The sequence below is a fragment of the Vicugna pacos genome, chromosome 14 (assembly GCF_048564905.1).
Source record: "Vicugna pacos chromosome 14, VicPac4, whole genome shotgun sequence".
NCBI classification, from domain to species: domain Eukaryota; kingdom Metazoa; phylum Chordata; class Mammalia; order Artiodactyla; family Camelidae; genus Vicugna; species Vicugna pacos.
This window is the reverse complement of record NC_133000.1, coordinates 19,629,389-19,650,634: the sequence shown is the minus strand read 5'-3', so window position 1 is coordinate 19,650,634 and position 21,246 is coordinate 19,629,389. Positions and strand designations below refer to the sequence as shown.

General features: G+C 43.1%; 1 protein-coding gene across 13 annotated transcripts in view; it reads right to left on the bottom strand.

Moving 5' to 3' along the window:
• The window catches only part of ENOX1 (ecto-NOX disulfide-thiol exchanger 1), a 509,205-nt gene that overhangs the window by 43,140 nt on the left and 444,819 nt on the right, over window positions 1–21,246 (bottom strand). For all 13 annotated transcript variants that reach the window (XM_072976305.1, XM_072976293.1, XM_072976304.1 and 10 more), the window contains 2 exons: window positions 13,038–13,145; window positions 8,887–8,943 (listed from right to left, as the gene is read on the bottom strand). In XM_072976305.1, the coding sequence (XP_072832406.1) occupies window positions 8,887–8,943; window positions 13,038–13,145 (165 nt within the window). The remainder of the gene's footprint in view (window positions 1–8,886; window positions 8,944–13,037; window positions 13,146–21,246) is intronic.

The following is a 21,246-nucleotide window of genomic DNA, read 5'->3' as shown; positions in this document are numbered from 1 at the left end:
CAAAACCCCAGAAATCTGTTCAGAATATATGGAACTAACAAGAGGGGAAGTTCATCTACTGGTGAATCCTTGTTCCCCGCTGTTTTCAGATCACTGATCCTGGTGATCTGTCAGCAGGAACAGAAGCTGTGTGAGTAGAGGAGGTGCCCCACTTGCCCCTACCGTCTTCCAGAGGCGCTGGAACAAACGTCTGCTTCTGTCCACCTCTGGGGCCCCTGGCCTTTTATCACAAATGCTCCTCACCTTTCTTCCTGGTCCATTTTGATCAGCAGCAGCACCTCAGGCAGCGCTGAGCTCTCCCGGGAGACAGGGAGTCTCTAGGTTTGTCAGACTTTGAAATGATATTGCCTGCACTCCAGTCACATCTGTGTATTTCTGTATGCACCTCTGGTTGATGGTTTGGAGCTTACATGTATCTTCTTGGTCATATTAGAAATTAAAAAGTTAATTTCCTATTTGGGCTTAGATAAGAGTTCATTTTGTCCTTTATCTCTCTTGAGAGGGCGGACAAGCCTCATTTGGGTAGGAGTGACCTTGGTCTGGGATCCATACAGAGAACAGGTCCCTAGACCACCCAGAAGATGGACCCATAGTTCACAATACAAAAACCCCAATAAAATGCCTCAGTATTGTTCCTTTAAGTTATGTATGAAGTGTATACAATCTGCCTTTCTCTTAGAATGCAGATTATAGCAGATTATTTCTCTTAGAATGCAGGGACGTTCCTCTCCTGTTGAAGAACTCAGTATCCTCTCTCTGTGGGTAACTCCAGACATTATTATTGGTTGCTTATCTCATCACTTAACGTGTAGGGGCTGAGCCTTAATCTTCTTAAAGAATCAGTGGATCCCCCTCTATCCCTAAATCTCAGTCAAGTGGAAAAGCACCCCCACTTAAAAAATGCTGAAATGGTGGATGAGTTAACTAATACATTGCTAGAGAATAGTCATTGCATACTATCCGTGACGGCAAAAACAAATAGCATTTTAAAGTCCCACAGCAGGGACTGATTAAATAAACTACAGCACATCTGTGGCATGAAGTATGAGGCAGTCATTAAAAGTCACATTAGGAAAACATTTAATAACATGGGGAAATGCTCATGATTTATGACGAAAAGTGTAGGCTGTAAAACTGCCCACACGATACGCTGTAAATTTGGTGAGAACATATGTACGTGCCCATAGACAAATCTGAAAGAAACACAAAGAGACGTAAACACTAATTTCTGAGTGGTGAGATTGCAGATGGTTATTTTTTCTTTATATTTTTCTAATTTTCCACAGAAAGAAAATGGCTCCTTTAAGAGAGGAGCATTTGCATTTGTATGTGTGTATACTGGATGTATAAAAGCTACCAATCTTCCTTTCTAAACAATTGTTCTTTGCTTCTATATCACTTGAGATTATCATTAACCTTTGGGGGAAGTATCTTAGCCTCAAAAAATGGAAGACTTTGGCTCACCGCTTGCTTTTAGCTGTGTAGGTATCACGTCTGTGTCAGACCACTTCGCTTAGCACTGACATGTGTCTCCATGGCTGTTTTTGTCTAACCTGGCCTGGGGTAAGAAGGTCTTTTCACTTCTCCAAGCCCAACCTGTCAGTTTTATTACACATGCGCTAATCCTGTTACATGCTCCAAATCCCCTAATAGCCAAGCAGGTCCTGCCAGCCTCTGTCCTGACAAGAAGGACCCACTGTGGAAACACACTGCTGCTCCAGCTGTGGAAACACATGGTTGGCCGGCCGTGAGGCTCTTGGTAAGGAAACTTCTCCTGAATGTTTACTAGAAATAAAAGCACTAAGCATGAAGTCAACTTTGGCCCATTCTGACAGCCATGCCCTCTCGAATCCTCCTCGGGGCTCTGCACGTGCTGGGAAATGGGCATCGGAACAGGGTCTCCTCTGATCATCAAATCCTTTTCAAGGGGGCTGGGTTGGGATGTGTGTGGATGTTTTTCAGGTGGAATTCTGGGTTTCCCAGCAAATGGTACATACAGCTGTTTCACAGCAGAAAAAAATGTAGTAAACTGGCTGGAAGAAAGCAGCTACATGGGGGGAGGGGGTGGGGAGGGTGGGGTTGGGGGAGAGGCGGGGAAGGAAGCATCAGGAGAAAAGCAATGCTACAGAAGCTGCGACTGGAACAAAAGGTCAGATTCTAGGACAAAGGAAATACCAGCCCACGCAAAGCCCCTCTTCCTGATTCCAGACATCTCCAGAGCAGGGGTGACCTCCAGCATCTAGCCATGGTCCATCCCTCCCTGAAGGAAGACAAAGTGGCTACTGATTTTCCAGTTGAGTTTTTTAGGGGCTTCAAAGTCCCCCCTCCACCTACGCATGGTACCCCACTCCCATCAGATTCTCGTCTCCACGCACCCAATCTGTCCAATAAAGGTCTTGTTTCTGGAGGGTTTCTAGAAACATGCCAACCAGTTATCTCAGGCCCCTTATTCCCACCGTGATATTGACCTGCAGGCAAAGCGTGAGTCCTGATGGAATGAAACAGAGGACAAGCATGTTTTGGTAAGAGCGGGACACATGACAGAGAGTCAGCTCCGTGCGGGGCAGGAACCACATCTATATTAGGCACCAGTTAATCGCCAGAACCCAGCACAGCACCCAGCATGTGGACGGCTAGGGTATTAACGATACTCAGCACTAACCAACCACATCAAGACTGCCAAGCAACGGTCACAATAACCCTGTGAGGTGGGTGCGATCATTACCTTCATTTTAGAAGTGAACACAACGGTGGCGCAGGGGTGCGATGTGTGGCTCAGGGTCACCCAGACAGGAAAAGGCAGAACCTGGGCTGAAACCAGCCCACCTGGTACCCAGGTCTTTTTTTATTCTCTCCCCTCTGCTGCCTCCCTCAGTGAATCCTCGTTGATTTACTGAGTCAAAAAGGGATGGCGGGCTGTGTTGGAACACAGCCTGGGGGACTCTGTACAGACTCAAGCAGTGAGATGGTGAGAAGAAGGACACCCAGGGGCTGGAAGACCCGTGGCATCTGCAGTCTCACACCTGGTGTCTGCCAGGCGCATGCTCCCTGGGCCGGGTTCAAGTTCCCCAATTGAGCCGGTGGGATGGAGTGCGGGAGGGGCAGACCCTGATGCTGAGGTCTTCCCTGATGTCTCGTCTGCTCCTCTTCCAGTTCAAGGTCAGGGCCCCCAAGGGCAGGCAGGAAGTTGTTACGGGAGGAAGGGACAGAGCCTGAGTTGTCTTTGCCCTTTGAGAATATGGTCCCAGTTTCCTGTGGGGTTTTTCTTTTTCTCTCTCCTTGTTTAATACATCAGTGTGCATGTTCTCTCGGGCTTACCTGCCTGAAGGATGATAAGCACATGCTGAAGGTGGGCCAAGGACTCGGTGCTCACAGGGGTTCCGCCGTGGACGTCATTAGAACACCTGGTTAATGACAGCCCTCTGTGGCGGCAGGTGCCAAACGTGAAGGATGTTCTTCACAGAGGAGCCCTTCCGCTCACTCCTAACATCTTTACTCTGACCCACTTAAAGACAGCTTGAGGATTTACTTTCTTACAGAGGCAACGTGAAAAACTGAAAAATCTTTTCTCCTTTGTGTTTTTGTTGTATTGTTGGGTGGGAAAGGCGTTCCCTTGACAGTGGTCACCTTCAGGCGCCACAAATTAAACCTCTTTACAGATTGCAAGTGATTTCTCTAACCCCAGTGTGTGATCCCGAATTGTGCCAACAGAGGATGGTGGCGGGAGGGTTAGCAGGTTTCCTACAGCAGAAACAAGGAGGGGGGAGAGAGAATTCATGGACGACTTCTACACCAAATGGTTCTACACATCGCAGGCTTAAGCTACCACTTTATCTGATTCCTTCTACTTGCTCCTACACTTCTCATATCCTCTCCCGTCCCTTCCACCTTCTCACCAAGCACACACAAGTCAGGATCATAGGTGTGACACCTCTGGGAGGAAGGTTTTATGAAATTTTTTCATTTTTGCATCAAAAGAGATAAAACATGAGGACTGGTATTAAGTTAAAGAGATAATAAATGGATTAAATTAATGGATTAAATTAACAGTTAATTTAATTTTAAACCAAAATTTTAAAGTTTTTTTAATTAAAAATTTTGATATCTGTTACATGTAACGACCAGGTTAGTTATTCATTAGACCTCGGGATTAAGAGAGAGCTCAGAGGCAGAGAGCAAATGAAAAATCATGGTGATGCTTTTTAGGACAGAAAATTAGATCTTGAATAGCTGAAATCTCTAAAAGATCTGTGATGAGGATTCATTTTAAACTTAGGTACATTTAAAAGGTTGGACTGCCCCACTGTCGTGAAAATATCCAGTTCCAAATACAAGGAAAAACCTATTTCAAATCGTGAGGACAGTCTTCTTAGGAGAAAAGACCTTCGCAGCTGATCTCAGTTTCTGGCTCTGATGTTTTTAGATTAGCTTTCAGAAATCTTCTCTCATGGGCATGAGCTCACAGAAGATCCTGTGCACCGCGCAGGATGGGGAGGGACAAGGGTGGGCTTTGTAAGAATGCCTCTGTTTGGGGACCTCAAGACTACCAAGCAAGGTGGTGGTCAGATACTGTTGCTGCTCAGTAAAATGTAAACATAATAGAAAGCATTAGTAACTGCCTGGATCTAGGTGCAGCCATCATCCCACAAGCGTGGCTCTTGACCCTAAACGGGCAACAGAGTTAGTGAATTGCAAGACTCAACGTATCTTGGAGAGGATGCCTTCAGGGCGACTAAGGGATACAGTAAGTGTGCAGCCACCACACATACACTCACACTCTGAATGCCAAACGATGCTGCAAGTCTGAAGCTCCCTGCCAGACTTCATGACACGGCTATTCATCTACGGAATCCCCTAGAAATAAAGAGGATGAATGCAGACCAAGATTTGTGGGCATGTTAATTATGGTATTATTTATAATGTTGAAAAAAATGGGAAGCTCAATGCCTGACACACAGGCATGTGGCTCAGTTACGTCGTACTTATGTTATACGGCCATTAAGAACCATGTGTTTGGGGGAGGGTGTAGCTCAATTGGTGGAGCACATGCTCAGCATGCACAAGGTCCTGGGTTCAATCCCCAGTACCTCCTCTAAACATAAATAAACCTAGTTACCTGCCCCCCCCCAAATAAAAATAATAATAATAAAAAAGAACCATGTCTTTGAGGGACTTTTGTTGACAAGAAAAATACTCATGGTATAATGAGAAATCATAAAGGTCTGAATGGAAGGCAATATGATCATATTTATTTGTTCATTTATTTATCGGTTTTTCCCCTCAAGTCACCTACCTGCCTATGATTGGAAAGAACTAAAATATAATATTGATAGTGGTTTTCTCTGAGCAATGAGATATTAGCTGCTGCTTCTCCACTTTCATATTTTTTCCATAATTTTCCAGTTTCACACAAACCTTTTCCTTTTCCTTTTATAGAAATATATGTTGTTCTAAGAAAGCAATTGTTAACTCTCACAAGAATACCCAGCTAAGCCAGCACCAGGCCCCTGTGTAATTATTATTGGTAAATGATAATACCAAAATCCCTGCCCCTGCATGTGAATAATTACAGTGAAAGAAATCTGGATGTCTCAGTCAGTAACCTCTGGCCCAGCAGCTTTAAACCTCATGACCTGCATTAAAATGCATCCTGTCCAAGTTCTGCCTGTGTGTGAAATTCTGATACTGATGCATGAAGAGGGAACCGGTATTTGGTGAGGACATACTCTGGGCCAGGTGCTCATGTACATGGGTTTCTCTTAGTACACTTATGGATGAGGAGGGTGAAGTTCAACAAGGTCAAATCACCTAAATGTCCATCGACAGACGACTGGATAAAGAAGTTGTGGTATATTTATACACTACTCAGTAATCAAAAAAAAAGAACAAAACAACGCCATTTGCAGCAACATGGATGGACCTGGAGACTGTCATTCCAAGTGAAGTAAGCCAGAAAGACAAAGAAAAATACCATATGATATCACTCATATGTGGAATCTAAAAAAAGAAATAGAAAAAGAAAAAAGACGACACTAATGAACTCATCTACAAAACAGAAACAGACTTGAAGAAATAGTAAACAGTCATGGTTACCAGAGGGGAAAGGGAGTGGGAAAGGATAAATTTGGGAGTTTGAGATTTCCAAATGTTACACATTATATATAAAAATAGATTAAAAACAGATTTCGTCTGCATAGCACAGAGAACTATATTCAATATCTTGTAATAACCTTTAATGAAAAAGAATATGAAAATGAATCTATGTACATATATGCGTGACTGGGACATTACGCTGTACACCAGAGACTGACACATTGTAACTGACTACACTTCAATAAAAAAATTTAAAAACAGTAAAAAATAAAACAAAATGGTCAAATCACTTGCTCTGGTCACACAGCTACTCAATGGCCAAAATGGATTCAAACCCTCTCACTCTGGCTTGAAAGCCTCCACTCCTTTGAACGCCACAGGGTTGGTGGAAACTTCAGATAGCATGCAGACTTCGTTTCAGACATTTTAAAAGATCTGAAAGTATTCTGCCTGCCAGCACTCCTACCGTGCGGCCAAAGTAAGTAATTTGTTTCCTCTCTTTCATGCAACCTAGTGGAGGTTCTAGGGGAACTGCTCAAAGGAGACAACGTTACAGGCAGAAAAGAGAAGGACAAGTGAATAATTCAGACAACTGGGAAACCTTGGAGACAACGGGCAATTTTTCAGGCTATACAAACTAGCCTGACCCTCTGCTCAGTGAGAAAGGTGGCCCCAGCGGTGACAGCCAAGCGCTAGCAGGCTTCATCAGTCCACAATGTCTCGCCCACCCCACCCCGGGCAAGGGGCTCCTTCTTGGCCTGAGCCCTACCCCTCAATGGCCATTTCTTTGCATTGATTACAAAGCATACATCATGGACTCTAGAGATTTATTTATTTTAAATGTTAAAAACTTTCCTCTAGAAGGGTAAACAGATATTAAAGATGATCTCTTTTTCACGTTTCTCCATTTAATAATAAACGCCTTTTGATATTTCTCAAGAAAGAGCTGACAGACTAGATACTGTGTCAGGTCTATCTTTACACGTACCATCTACTTTAATCCCATCAGCAGATGAGTCCGCAATCCTAACAACATCCCATGCAGTTAGAACCTCCCAATTACAAAGCGCTTCCACGACAATTACCTCACCTACCTCTCCCAGGAAGCCTTAAGGAAGGAAAGGGAGGTAATGTCAAACTCATTTTACTGAGCAGGAAATTGAGGCAACCTGCCACTGCGTCTCATGTTTTGGATTAGAGACAGCAGCTTCCTTGGAAGGCACAGAGGGACTGACTCTGATGGGGGTGCACGGGAAAGTTTTGGAAATGAGCAACGTGTCCCTGGAAGACAGGATCCTGAAAAGGGGTTTCAGGGTAAGGATAGGGGTCGTGAAATGTTGCAGTGGGAAGACAAACTCTACTTGCAGAGCTCTGTATGAACGGCTTCCATTTCGAGCTTTCTCCTTCCTCAAGCGTATCTGTTTTTCAAAACCAAACCCAAACCCCACAGATCTGGGAAGCCACTCTTGATTATCCAGCACGAAGAAACACTAATAATAACACCTTAAGGTTGGCACGTGTCTTAGCTCATTACATCACGTCAGGTTTTGGAGGTAGGTTTTGTAGTCCATTTTACGAACAAGGAAAATGCAGCTGAGAGGGGTTCAGTGACTTGTCAAGCTGACACAGTTAATAAGCAGCAAAGTCCAGATTTCAAAGCTCATCACGTCACAGCTGCCTCAGCTTCCTGTACACTTATCACATCTCGTATATTGCCTGCCCACGTGTTCCTTAGTTCATCAACCTTTTGTTCTAAGTTCGTTGAGGGCAGACAGCAAGCCCTGCATTTCTTTGTCGCCACCCTCTCCCTCAGTGGAGCCCACGTACCCAGGAGGTTTTCAATACGCATCATACGTTAAATATCTGTTTGGTAGGAAGAGTAGTTATTAAGAGGGATTTTTTTGGTACTCTGAGTGTCAGGCGCTCTGCTGTATATAATTAAAACAAGAGAGAACATGAAATGTGTAATTTCTCCTAGCTCGAGCTTAATCAGGCATTCATTACCATGTCTGAGTCTGTGTTCTGTGAAAGGAGCTGCTTAGTAAGCACTTTCTGTGATGAGGCTAGTCAAATGCATACAGATATCAAAGAGATCTTGAAAAAGGCAAAAAAAAAAAAAAAACCCCATCAAACATATGCAGAGACAATGACCTACAAGGCACACTATTTCACCTGAGCCTAAAGAGCTTCCAAGGCAAAGAGAACCCTTGGCTAATGTTGGGCAATTCAAGGAACACCGAGAAAGGAAGCCGGGTGCCAACTGGGACCTTGTACCGTTAGACGCTGTATCAGGAAGACGATGCATCACGTTACTCACAGTTCTGGGTCATGAACAGAGAGACATGCTTCCAAGGGCTTTCCTGGGAGAAGGGGTTTGCTTTGAAACCTCTTCAGCATAACAATCAATCATTTCACTACCATCTTCTTTGACAGGCAAATGCAATAAATCTGTGTGCACTATGCAACTTACTACCCTGTTGGGTCTCATTCTGTTTTCCCTCCCAACACATGGTCAGTTTTTAGCTCTGGAAATATAAAGGGCTCAAACAAATTCATTGAGACTAGAAGCTCTGTGGTAGAGACTGGCTCAAGCCCTTGTCCGTTGACCCCTGGTAACCTGAGCTAACAATTACGGGACCTACCTACCATATTTTATTGCCAAACCACACAGAAGAACCTTAATAAGTCACTGAGAGACAGGGCTTCTGACTTCCTTCGTGTTACAAAGGACCACATTCTCGTGGGCATTCAACCAGCACCAAGAAGAGCAAATACCAGGTTCATGGTACTTACGTTTGTGTCCTCGTGGCTGTGGCCACTGGTCTCGATCAGTTCCTTGGTACCTTTCAACTGCAAATTTTAAGGAAAAAAAAAAAGACCCAAATGAGTAAGCAAGTATGTCTGTTAAGTGCATATTATCCTGTTAACCCTGATTTATCTGAGGTCGCACTTTATAAAACTTCCAACGAGAAAAACACAGATGGAACACACAATTCTAATGAGTCTTGCTGAAACCAGTTTGAGACCGGTGTTTTATGAAACTTGACGGCTGGCAAGAAATCAATGGGCCTTGGTCATTATTTTTTAAATAATACGATTAGAAAGCAGTTCCATAGGCATAAAATGTATAAAATTGGTTCTTAAGAATAATAAACGACTTCATTTCCTCGTTGTATTGCTGTTAATTTAAACCCTGCAGTGTTTGCAAGTTGCCACCAGCTAAATGATGTGATACTAACGATTATTCATGAATGATGCATTTTCGCTGGTTTTAACATGCCGCAGTGATACTGTACGTGGCCTCCTTGAGAACCTATTTGAATGACTGACGTGGCTTCTGGAGGCCTAAGAGAAGATGATTTGATTTTTGGGTTGGGGGAGGAAGAATTGGGAAAACATCTCTTGGGTCACTGAGGCATCAGAAGAAAAGCTACTTCTCAAATGAGATTTTTAACAGTGAACATCTGAAAATGCCTCTCTCTCCCCTCTCTCTCAGAAGGCTTAGGAAGTAATCAGTTATGTGGAGATTTCTGGAAACCTTTAATTGGCATTTTATCCTAGGCTGACTCAAAGCAGACACATGGAGGCAGAGAACAAGGGCAGACGTGAGCAGGCTTCGCACCTGTTGGCTGGGACTTCCTCCTGGCTTGTTGTACTGAGGAAGCAGCATCTCCTGCATCCTCTTTTTTATGCCTAAAATAAAGTATTCATGGTGGGATATAAATACTTCAAGTTTGAAAGAAAATAAAGGTTCGTACACCATCAATGTGTTTGACTCAAATGGTGGTGCTTCCGGGCCATTTGTATGTGTTAAAAATGAAAGCTTCTTTGGTTTTTGTAAAAATCTCAGACTCTCAGCAAGAGAGCCATACACTCTCTGCGCCAAGAGAGGGGCTTTGCCAAAGGAAGGAGCCGAGTATGGGGCAGCCGGTGGTGGACCAGTGGAGTAGATGATGGCTCACGTCCACATCATCCCACCTGAGAAAGAAAAGTCCTGCCAAGTGTCCCTCAGGGCTCCTTCACCGATGTTCCCATGCAAAGAGCAGGGAGCATGGGCAGTGTGTGACCGACACGGGGAGAAAAAGTGCCCCACGGTGAGAGGAGGACCGTCCATCATCAGAGGGCACAAAGGGACTTAAAAAATCCTCTCTACTTTCCTGTCTTAAGGTTTTCTTATCCTACGTGTTCCTCATCTTCTTCCTCTTCATCAACCCTCTCCACTCACTCCACCTTGTAACTTGTGCTTCTGGGAGCTGAGAGCAGGGTTAGCTCAGAAGAAGGTTTTGTTATTTCTCAGCAGACACACGGGACTATGTTCATTTCAAAGCTTCACATATTTCCAGCACAGATATGCCCATCACTCTCCTCCCGTTTCAGTAAATTCCATCATCCTGCCCTATGTTGTCCTCTCACTCTGCCCCGGCTTTTCAGGCCACCCACTTGTCTTGACTCACTCCCGGCTCTCGTGCACCAGATCCACACAGGCCCCTCCTCCCCTGACAGCCGAGGCTGCAGGCCGGCCGCCCCCCACCCCCCCGTTCTCTCCTGGGCCGCTCCTCTCCTCCACGTGGACGGGCTGGCATCTTGCCTGACAATTCCTGGGCTTGTGACACAGACTTCAGGTGTGGGAAGCTCCCACCACCTTCGTGAAGGAGATGAAAGGCAGGAGGCAGCGGAGTCTGGAGGGACCTGGTGAGGCTGCATCTTAGCAAACAGAGAGCTTAGGGAATGAGCCCGCCTTCCCTAGGCTGGGGGCTGCCACTGGTAAGGCTCTGCCTCGTACAACCTGTCCCTTCTTTTCAGGATTCTCATCAAGGGGCTGTCACTTTAAAGAGCAAAATTCCAAGTTCAGGGAAGGGTGTATCTTTGTGTGCGCACGCATGTGTGTGTGTGTGTGTGTGTGTGTGTATGTAATAGTAAGACTTTAGGCCCAACCAGATCTCCAGGAGTGAGGCCGTTTGCTCAGGCCCTACCTGTGCAGGCACTGAAAAGGTGTTTATACATACAGTTACTCTACACAAGTCCAAAGAAAGCCGTGTAGGGCAATGCCCAGAAAGGCAGAGGCGTGTTTCTAAATGCATGTCTGTGTGGGCAGCAGCTACAGGCAGACAGAAGGAACGAGTCCGCTGCCTGCGCGTCTCTGCAAGGATGACAGGGCCACCAGGCGAGGGGCTCTCAGGAAAACAGCCTGGTGGCGCCAATGGCACCCAAATGCATTTGGTTGCTGTGGGTCCTCTTAGATTTAAGTATTCTCGGCGCCCTTGCTTGAAAAAGAGCCATCTCCTCAGTACAGCAGATTTTTGAAAAGGAAGGGCTTCCTTTCCAGTTGTATTTCCTAGGTCTTTAGTGATTTTAGTTGTTCTGAATCTTCTTTGTGGTCCTCATTTATCTTTTCTTTTTTTTTTTAAAGTAACAGTGAAGTGTGATGTGTTTCCAAAGCCTGCTGCAGAATGCAGCAATGCATTCTGCAAAATTTAGCATCTGTCTTTATGACTGGGGTTTGGACTTCAAATCAAAATAAAGGATTAGAGTCATTTATAGAGAGAAATTCACCCCTCCTCATCCCAGTAAATCAAGGAGGCAGAGAGAGACAACATAAAACAACAAAGCTCGGAGCTACGTCTGTCTGATCAGGAGCAAATCTGGACCAAACCAGCTCCACTTTGCTGAAAATCTTTTAATAACGTAAAGAAGAAAGAACAGTGACTTCAGGTCTCTTGGATAGTAGGTCATTGTGAATCTAGCCATTAGATTTTTTAGTTCAATCTAATGTATCCACAATCAGACAGGTTCAGCCTCAAGCTAAGTTACTAAATCTATCTTAATCATATAAGGATAGTGATTAGTTTTAGAAAGGATTTTTCCTCCAAAGCTATAAAAAGCTTATAAACTATCCAACATATTCACTTTTCAAACTATCTTTTCAGGAAACTATCTTCATTTTCCCCTCACAAATCACTTGTACTTGCAGGGGAAAGTGACTAGAAAGATACTTCCTTGATCTCAAACCATTAAAAAGTTACAACTACTTGTAAAGTGACTGATTCACAGCTGACTCGGGTCATACTCTACCAACCTCATACTTTTTTAAAAGCATCACTTCTGAAATTATTTGTGTTGTACAAAGAACCTTCTCATATACTACTGTGGGTGAAAAGTAAAATAAAATAAAATAACCTAAATTTGATTACCCCCAAAGGGTTGGGGCTACTGTATGTGATTTTTCCCCCTTTCCATACACCATTCATTACAATGTGGGCAGCATGCGAAGGCCAGAGAGAAAAAGGCATTTCAAGCGCTCCCCCCGCTTCTCCCATGTAGATACTGGGCTTAGATTTCACTCAGCTGCAGAGCGATCCGTCTTACCTGCTGTAAGACAATACTTTCAAATCCACTTATCAATGTCAGGCCACACTTCAGTATCAAAGAAAGCCAGGATGAAACGATCAGACTTTACAAACTTCATATAAAAGGTTTATTGCTCACCCTGGTTCGATAAGTGCCCTGATGCAGAGGGAAGATATATATATATTTTTAATGTGGCGATGAATCAGCCCTTCTTATTCAGATGTCTGCAGGAGGACCGTGGGTTATGCTAAACTCATTTTCCTCACTATTAGACTTAAGAGGAAACTAGCTGCTTGCTTTGAAATATATCTGCATTGCCAGTGTTTTGAAACTTTATCAAAATTCATTGGTCTCCTGCAAGAAACTTTCATATGTCGCTAGCGGGCTTAGGTGGTCTAAACGGGTACGAGAGTGCGAACAGAGATGCAGGAAATGAGATTATAAATTCCACGGAGCCACGCTGCCAGGAGGCTGCGAGGGGACAGGCTAATGACACCGCAGATTAATCTCAGCAGCTGGCGCGTGCGTCAAACACGGGGGAGGCGCGGGTCAGTGTCTGAGCCCACTCGCGAGCCAGAGCCACTGCACTCACTTACCTGTTCCTGGAGGACCTTCAGTAACGCCTGTGTGTGTGACTGCTCCTCCTTTGCTTGCTCCAGTTCTGACTTCTTGTTGTTTAACTCTTCCTGGATGGTCAGCAATTGCTATGAAATGAAAGGATATTTAGGATAAATAGGACCAAAGGTCAATGGAATGTTGTAAGATATTCAAAACCTCCATTTCAAAACATGAGGAAATGACCAGTACGCGTTTTCAAGCTTAATCCAGACTTCAGGGGACTTTTTAAAATGTGCATTTCACCCCCTACTTTAGTGTAACAAGTATTTACTTAAGGCCTTACTAGGCTGTCTGTGATTTGAGGCACAATTTTTATTTCAGTATTTGTGATGGCACTATTATATTCCTATATACAAATACGTATTTGTAAAAAGTTCTACAATAGTCACATCAACAAGAGAAAGGACAAAAACCACATGATCATCTCAACAGATGCAGAAAAAGCATTTGATAAAACTCAACACCCATTTATGATAAAAACTCTCACCAAAGTGGGTATAGAAGGAACATATCTCAACGTCATAAAAGCTATATATGACAGATATACAGCCAGCATAGTACTCAATGGTGAAAAACTCAAAAGCTTCCCACTAAAATCTGGGACAAGACAAGGATGCCCACTATCACCATTCCTATTCAACATAGTCTTGGAAGTCCTAGCCACAGCAATCAGGAAAGAGAGAGAAATAAAAGGAATCCAAATTGGAAAAGAAGAGGTAAAAGTGTCACTATATGCAGATGACATGATACTATATATAGAAAACCCTAAAAGGTTCACACAAAAGCTACTAGAAATAATCGAAGAATTCAGCAAGGTAGCAGGTTACAAGATTAATGTTCAAAAATCAGTTACATTTCTTTACACTGATGATGAATCAACAGAAAAAGAAAGTAAAGAAATAATCCCCTTTAAAATAGCACCCAAAGTAATAAAATACTAGGAGAAAAATCTAACCAAGGAGGTGAAAGACTTGTACACAGAAAACTATAAAACACTGATTAAGGAAATTAAAGAAGACTTAAAAAAATGGGAAGATATCCCATGCCCCTGGACTGGAAGAATCAATATTGTTAAAATGGTCATACTGCCCAAGGCAATCTATAGATTTAATGCAATTCCTATCAAATTACCCAGGACATATTTCACAGAACTGCAATAAATCATAATAAAGTTCATATGGAACCACAAAAGACCTAGAATTGCCAAAGCATTACTGAAGAAAAAGAAAGAGGTTGGAGGAATAACTCCCAGATTTCAGACAATACTACAGAGCTACAGTCATCAAGACAGCATGGTATTGGTACAAAAACAGACATGTGGACCAATGGAACAGAACAGAGAGCCCAGAAATGAACCCACAAACTTTTGGTCAACTAATCTTTGACAAAGGAGGCAAGAACATACAATGGAATAAAGACAGTCTCTTCAGCATATGGTGTTGGGGAAACTGGACAGCAGCATGTAAATCAATGAAGCTAGAATATTCCCTCACACCATACACAAAAATAAACTCAAAATGGATCAAAGACTTAAACATAAGACAAGATACAATAAACCTCCTAGAAGAAAATATAGGCAAAACATTATCTGATATACATCTCAAAAATGCTTTCCTAGGGCAGTCTACCCAAGCAATAGAAATAAAAGCAAGAATAAACAAATGGGACCTAATTAAACTTACAAGCTTCTGCACAGCAAAGGAAACCATAAGTAAAACAAAACGACAACCTACAGAATGGGAGAAAATTTTTGCAAATGAAACCGATGAAGGCTTGATCTCTAGAATATATAAGCAGCTCACACAACTTAATAAGAAAAAACAAACAACCCAATCCAAAAATGGGCAGAAGACCTAAACAAGCAATTCTCCAAGGAAGAAATACAAATGATCAATAGGCACATGAAGAAATGCTCAGTATCACTAATTATCAGAGAAATGCAAATCAAAACTACAATCAGGTATCACCTCACACCAGTCAGAATGGCCATCATTCAAAAGTCCACAAATGACAAATGCTGGAGAGGCTGTGGAGAAAAGGGAACCCTCCTACACTGCTGGTGGGAATGCAGTTTGGTGCAGCCACTGTGGAAAACAGTATGGAGATTCCTCAAAAGACTAGGAATAGACTTACTGTATGATCCAGGAATCCCACTCCTGGGCATATATCCAGAAGGAACCCTACTTCAAAATGACAGCTTCACCCCAATGTTCATAGCAGCACTATTTACAATAGCCAAGACATGGAAACAGCCTAAATGTCCATCAACAGATGACTGGATAAAGAAGAAGTGGTATATTTATACAATGGAATACTATTCAGCCATAAAAACCGACAACATAACACCATTTGCAGCAACATGGATGTTACTGGAAAATGTCATTCTAAGTGAAGTAAGTCAGAAAGAGAAAGAAAAATACCATATGAGATTGCTCATATGCGGAATCTAAAAACCAAAAACAAACAAACCCCATAAATACAAAACAGAAACAGACTCATAGACATAGAATACAAACTTGTGGTTGCCCGGGGGATGGGGGGGTGGGAAGGGACTGGGATTTCAAAATGTAGAATAGATGAACAAGATTGTACTGTGTAGCACAGGGAAATAGATACAGGATCTTATGGTGGCTCACAGCGAAAGAGAATGTGACAATGAATGTATGTATGTTCATGTATAACTGAAAAGTTGTGCTCTACACTGGAATTTGACACAACATTGTAATATGACTATAACTCAATAAAAAAAAAGATGTACAATAGTGCTAAGGAACTAAAACATATTGATAAGTGAAGACATTAAATAATAAAAACACTTGGAATAATTAGTCAGCTTGTCTGAGGTCACATCATTTTATATACGACACTAAAGCTAGCGTTACAGTAGGTCCATGGAGCTACTTCACCGGGAAGCCGGGACCACAAAAGATCCATTTTATTTTCTCTGTTATGATGGTGATGTTTTATTAGATCAGAAGGACTGAAGTCCAAACTGCAATCAATGTATCAGCCGAGAAAACCGCTGATATAAGCTGTCAAAACACTAAGCTCTGGCCTCCACTGCTATTTTTAAGCCGGGACACTGAAGGGATTTCTGGAAGCCTTGAGCGATCCTCGCCCTACCAACTGTAACTCACAGGGAGGTTTACCTTGTCTGCCAGAAGCACGGCGCTGCCCAGCACTAACTCTGTGGAATGTGCTTATATGTTAATACAGCCACAGGCTGGAGAACACATTCAAGAGCTTCAGAACGGGCCCTGGAAATGGCTATTTCTATTCAAAGCTTCTTGACAACAAAGGACTCGTTTGAAAAGACAGAAGTGCATTTCTTCTGCTCCCGCAAGTAACAGATGCTGCACGGATGATGTGAAAATGTGTGTATTCCTGCCACCCGGGTAGCTGTCTCAGCACCAGGGCTGCTGCTTCGGGGCCTGGACAAGCTGGCCGCAGGGCCGTCTGGCCAGCTCGGAACCACCACCAAGGCCGAACTAAACCCTCATGCTTAAACCCACCAGCTGGCAGGATTAAATTAAACCCTCAAAAGCACTGGTTTGGGGGTATGTTGTGGGGTACAAAGTACTCAGAAAAATACACTGTGCGTCCCCTCGGGCTTGCTTGTCCGGTTCCCTCGTCTGGCACTGGATGCACATTTAAGAACCTACTTTGGTCCCCGAACATAAACAGTGATTTCCTGGCCGTTTTCTAAACACTCAGCACCTTTTCTTTCACCATCTGCCCAAATCGTAATCACATATGAGGTGATGCGCACATCCCACACCAGCTCCCTTAACGCTGTATGTGATTCAATCGTGCACCAACTGATTAAAGTGCAGAAACCAGGGGGCCTATATTGTACTTTGGCACCGTGACAAGTACCTAAAACGACTGTTTCCAAACAGCAGGGAATGACCCTGTTCCTTTATTCTCATTCACGACCAGCCCCGGAAGAGTTCCGAGGGCATGTGGTGTTCTGACTTCGATGATGCCGAATGAATTTTTATGTCGTTACACAACTGCAAATCCCGTCCTTAAGCCTCCTTTAAAAATGAGCCAAATGAAGGGCAGGAAATTGTCTTCAAGTGTAGGTAGTTTATACTCATTTGCTGCAGCACTGGAAGGAGTAAAATTTAGGAACAGCGGATGTCCCACAGAACGGGGCTGGCCACATGAACAACAGTGCATCTGCACAATGGAACGTCACGCAGCCGTTAAAGGGGAAGTTGCACGAGTGTTTCTGGGCATGGGAGATGCTCACGATATACAGTTCTCCGCACGAAAAGTTCAGGTTATTAAAAGGCTTTGTTGAATTTTGCAAAACAGTCATAGAAAAGGATTTGGATGCTGTCTCTGGGTGAGTGGGTTTCCAGATCTTTCTGCTAGTTCTGTTTGTAATTTTCTGGTATGTCTATAAGGAGCATACACTGCTTTAGAAACAGAGAAAAAAACAAATGAACTTAATTAAGGTTGGGGAAGGGACAAAGAAAGGAACACTACTTGGACACAATTCTCAGCCATTATTACCAACACTGTGAATGAATCAGAGGGGAAGTGAGAACTCAAGTGAGTCTGCCATTTCAACTACACATTTATAACACTTCTTCGTGCTGCTGCAACACACACACATACCCCCTTCCCTTGACTTTGCTTCCCATTTAAGCCTCCATCCTATCTCATTCTTCCTTGGAATCACACTTTTTAAAGTTTATTTAATTCACCACCTGCCCATATCATAATCATATACAAGGTAATACACACATCCCACACTGGCTCCCTTAACAACACTTTACGTGATTTTTTTTTTAATTTAAAAAGTGTAATTCCAAGGAATCGTCCCCACCACCTTCTTTTCTCATGAATAGGCAACCACTTTAAATGATTTCTATCTTTCGTATTTGAATGTGTTTTCCCAAAGCATATATTGTTCTCTCACGAGTATGCATTCATAGGTAAGTGATAGTGTCATATTTCTTGTTTACTATGTTTTCTTTTTTATTGGACTATCATCGATTTACAATGTTGCGTTAATTTCTGGTGTACAGCATAGTGATTCATTTATACATACATACATATATATATATCCCTTTTCATATTCTTTTTCCATATAGGCTATTACATTGAATATAGTTCCCTGTGCTGTACAGTAGCACCTTGTTGCTTATCTATTTTACATACAGTAGTTAGTATCTAGAAATCCCGAACTCCCTGTTTATCCCTCCCCACTCCCTTTCCCCACTGGTAACCATGAGTTTTCTATGTCTGTGAGTCTGTCTCTGTTTTGTAAATGAGTTCATGTCTTGCTTACTATGTTTTTACTAAGCATTGTGTTTTTAAGATCCATCCATGTTAATATGTGTATCTGTATCTAACTATTGCTTCTGGTGGCTGCATAATGTTTTATGGGGTGTGTCCACGCAACTATTCCACTCTCCCAGTGAAGGTCACTCAGATCACCTCTGTTTCTCCTCGCTCTGTACAAGCCTGCAGTGGAACACGCTGGTGCATGCTCCCTTATGGACCTCTGGGAGAATTTCCCTGGCATGTGTCCAGCAGAACTGCTGGTTCACAGGGCATGCCTAAGGAGTTCATTGTCAAAGTAGCTTCATTGCCAAGGTAGGTTGTACCAGTCTACCCACTCACCATTTGTATATGAGTTACCATGTCCACACCCACACTAACAATTTGCATTATCCAGCCTTCTAACACTTCAGTCTAATAATATCAAGATTCTTCATCTTTTAAAAGTCTGACTCCCTGTGACTTTAAACATCTCATCATATGTTCACCAGCTACTGAGCTTTATTGATGCTTCTTAAAAGAGTAGTCCAGGGTAATGGTTCTTAAATCTGGGGAGCTCTGCAAAAATACTGATTCCTGGGCCCCACAGAAGACCAGTTAACTCAGAATATCTCGGGGATAGACCCAGGCAGAGACATCTTTAAAAAAAAACAAAAAACCTTCACAGATAATTCTAATGTGCAACTGGAGATGAAAACCACTGGCTCCTTAAATGCTTATTGAATCCTCAACCCGCTACAATGTAACTTTCATCCGGACTCAGATTGTTCTCACTAAAGTCACCAATGCTTTTCTAATTTTCTAATTGCCAGCGAGGATGCCAGGTACTGTTTTTCTCAGTACCTGCTCTCTCTCTGCAGGTGATCCTGCTCACACTGGGGCTTCAGCAACATGGCTCATGCACTGGTGCTTTACAAGGCTGACTTTACAGCCTCTGCCTCTCCTGTTACGCCCTGGACGCTTCACTTAGACTATTTCAAACTGTGCCTCCTGTTACCCCTCCCCTCACACCCCTCCTGCTAGTCCCCTGGTATCCAGAGTTAAAACCTTGAAGTCCACATGACCCTTTCATCACCCTCACAACCTCTCTGCCTGTTCCTGGGCCTTCTCTTCATCCATCTTCACTGTCACAGTTAAGATGACCATCTCTCTCTTCTGGATCTGCCTGCTCCCCAGTCATTCACCCTATACTCCTGAGAAAATGGACCACCTAAGAATTAAAGTGCTCCCATGCTTAAAAAACGCCACTGATTACCCCAGCTCAACTGGATAAAATCCAAACCACGGGCCAGCTCGTCCTTCCCCAGACACGCCAGGTCCTTGCATGACTATGAAAAGCTCACTATGCAGAAATCTGCCTGGCAGATTCTGATTCATCTTGAAAGCCAACTTAGAATGCTTTTGGGCCAACATCAACCCATATGATGACCTTACACAACAGAAAAGAGCTCCAGCCTCTAGGTGGGCGGGACCCCTCACTAGAGCACGTGGTTGGGCAGTGGAGTGGGGACTTGGTTTCATGCCCATCCCATTTGGCCTGGCACCTTTGTCCAGGGAAAAAGCTGCACAACTATGTGCAGTAGTCTCGTGTTCTTCCTCAATAAAGAGCTCCTCCAATCAGCCGGGCAAACAAAGTTAGAGGTTCAACTTCCAATCTCCCAAAGCACTTTTACATGATACACTGCATTTCACAGAGAGCTCCCTGACCAGACTACATCCACCAATGGCAGGGTCAATAATTGGGTTACCTCCAACACACAGTAGGCGCTGAGTGAATGAATGAATGAATGAATGAGTGAGGAGATGAACGAATGCTTGCTCTAGTTTCCCCAGTTCTATGGGATTAAGCCCTGATCTAGCAAAAAAAAAAAAAAATACCAAAACCAAACAAAAAAACCACACACACACAGACAAAAATCAAAATGTGCACAATAACAAAAATTACCTGTGGCTCCGTGACTGGGTAATTTATCGTTCTACACATATGGATGGATGAGACCTTCAGAGGGAAGTGGCATTCCATTTAAGACATTTTGATTCATTACTCTGAAAGCTCCAGGTACCGCCCCTCATCTATAGGGGAATATTTCTTAAGAGTCTAAGGAAATTCAATCAGTGAATTTGTAAGTTCCACCAGGAAAACAAACAGATCAACCAAAACTACCACTAGAGGAAAACCAAAATCAACACCCCCCCAGACTATTTTCTGCATTCTTTCAAATTAGTTCTTTCTTTTGTTAACCAAATATAAACTCATGAATCTAATATTTATGTCTTCAAAATAGTGGTGATTCAAAACTGCTATTCTTCATTCGACTAGACGGCCTAGAAAAACAACGAGATAGTCCGCAAGTAGATGATTTTAAGTCAGCCTTTCTGGTCTTTTTTCCCTTGAAATTTATGAGACTGTAGAATAGTCTTTCCAGTTTGAATGTTTAAGCACCAAAGTGCCTCAATTACAGAAGTTCGCAGGCAGCTAGAACGTTATCAGAAGAGTCTCTCGGCTGGCTCGGCTGACTGCAGCATAATTTTAATTTAACATTGGAGGGTATGGCATTAAACAGATGCACGATTCCATTTTTTGGTGGTTACAAGTGAGTGAGTGTGTTCCAATTAGACAATTATCCATATGCCAATCACGGGCAAACACTCTGGCGGATAATAACAGGTAAATAAATGCCGTACCTGACACATCTTGATGTTTCCAGGCCACCGATTTAATAGGATCATTTGTAATGCTCTTTGGGGAGGCAGACTTCAGTGTGTAATGGGTCTTTTTCTCTCTGATGAATTCAAAGAGCATCACAAATGTTATTCGGAGCCCCGGAATAAGTGAGGTCACATTTCCATTTTTACAGATGGGCGAATCACAGGCACCCAGAGGTTAAGTCA